Here is a 1526-nt window from a genome sequence, read left to right as displayed (position 1 = left end):
CGCTCTCCATTCACATGGTCACCAATTTACGCGCAAGAAACATTTAATAAAAAACATGACGGGACGCGTTTCATGATGTCGGAATGTGGCCCAGATAACAAAATGCGGCAGCGGCATGGCTGTCCTGGGTTGCACACAGGTGTTGCCAGAGCAACGAGTTGCCGAGCTGAGCCGCATCCTGCCCAGGACAATGAGGAGCGGGGTGACAACGCAGCGCTCTCCACAGCATCACATCCTCTAAAAAAAAAAACGTCTCATGCGTGACAGTTTTTGGATCACAACGTCGCTTTTTATTTAGCAGATAAATAAAAATAGAAAGCACGAGCTGCGGGTTTGGACGGGACAGCGCGTCACCGGATGAAAGCCAGACGTTTAAAGCGAAATGTTCACAGTCCATAAAGTGGCGTTACAGCCCGTGTAGACACTTGGAGTGCACCCTGGCAGACCCACCGACATGCCGCTGCATCCACGTGCGCGCGCACCACACCGGGCTGCACGAGACATCAGCAGAAATAAACATTTATAATTAAATAATCAATTATCTCCCTCTCTGAAGCCTGCTGCTGACAGGACTTCAACCTCGCTGGCGCTCATGATGGCCTACCTTTTTCTTTTTTTTTTTCTTTTTCTTTTTTTTTTTTTTTGCAATTGCCATCGCCAGGAGGCACCGGCGTTGCTATGGCAGCAAGGGATGAGAGTGGAGCGTGTGCTGGGCTGTTCTGGTTGGGATATGGACAAAGTGGCGATTCATCAGGACCACAAAAGCCTCACAAGTTGTCGTTTTTATTCCCCTTTATCGGGTGCGTGGGCGCAGCCCGCATCATGACAACTACTTACAGCGGGACAGTTCGTGACACACACACACACACACACACACACACACACACACACATGCAACGCAAACATGCACACGAAAAAAAAAAAATACAGTTTACCGTTGACTTGACCGGGACGTAAAGGACGGGCTTCCCCGGCGCTCCCTTCTTGTTGTGCTCCCCCAGAACATTGGTTCCGACCTGGAAGCCTTTGGACTTCACCCAAAATTTGAATTTGGCGTTGATGTGGCTGTTGTCCACGTACACCCCGTCCGGCTCGTCGTTCTGCAACAGTGTCTGCATGATTTTGTTGTATTTTCGCCGGGTGACGGTCTTTGTCTTGCCGGAGTCCCCGTAAGTTCGGAGACACCAGTCCTGAAATTCTCGGAACATCTCAGCCTCCAGCACGACCGGACTCCGGCTCCTCTTGGGCGCATCCACGCACGCCTTTTTCGTTGCCATCGCTCCCCTCTCTCTCTCTCTTTCCTCTCTCTCTCTCTCTCTCTCTCTGTCTGAGCCCGACCAGGCAGCCCAGGCTAATAAAGAGCTGACTTCTTCTGGCTTTTTTATACCCCCCACCCCCCCAAAAACCCGCGGCTGTCCCGAACCCAGAAGCCTCCCTTCAGGTTCTGGGACGCTTCGTGGTGAAAAGTGACCCGGAGAAGCGGAACACCTGTTTGCAGAGGAGCCGAGCTGTCCCGAACCGCAGCG

At 52.2% G+C, this 1526-nt stretch overlaps 1 protein-coding gene across 2 annotated transcripts in view; it reads right to left on the bottom strand.

Moving 5' to 3' along the window:
• The window catches only part of nol4la (nucleolar protein 4-like a), a 47570-nt gene extending 46044 nt beyond the window's left edge, over nt 1-1526 (bottom strand). The window contains exon 1 of one of the 2 annotated variants that reach the window (XR_534107.2): nt 936-1526. Coding sequence is in view for 1 of the 2 variants with exons in the window: in XM_008414399.2 (XP_008412621.1) it covers nt 936-1277 (342 nt within the window). In the remaining variant the exon portion in view is untranslated. The remainder of the gene's footprint in view (nt 1-935) is intronic. The other variant, XM_008414399.2, reaches the window with a different exon arrangement.

Source organism: Poecilia reticulata, linkage group LG7, assembly GCF_000633615.1.
Source record: "Poecilia reticulata strain Guanapo linkage group LG7, Guppy_female_1.0+MT, whole genome shotgun sequence".
Taxonomy (NCBI): Eukaryota; Metazoa; Chordata; class Actinopteri; order Cyprinodontiformes; family Poeciliidae; genus Poecilia; species Poecilia reticulata.
The sequence above is the reverse complement of the archived record's forward strand: the minus strand, read 5'-3'. Positions and strand labels throughout refer to the sequence as shown.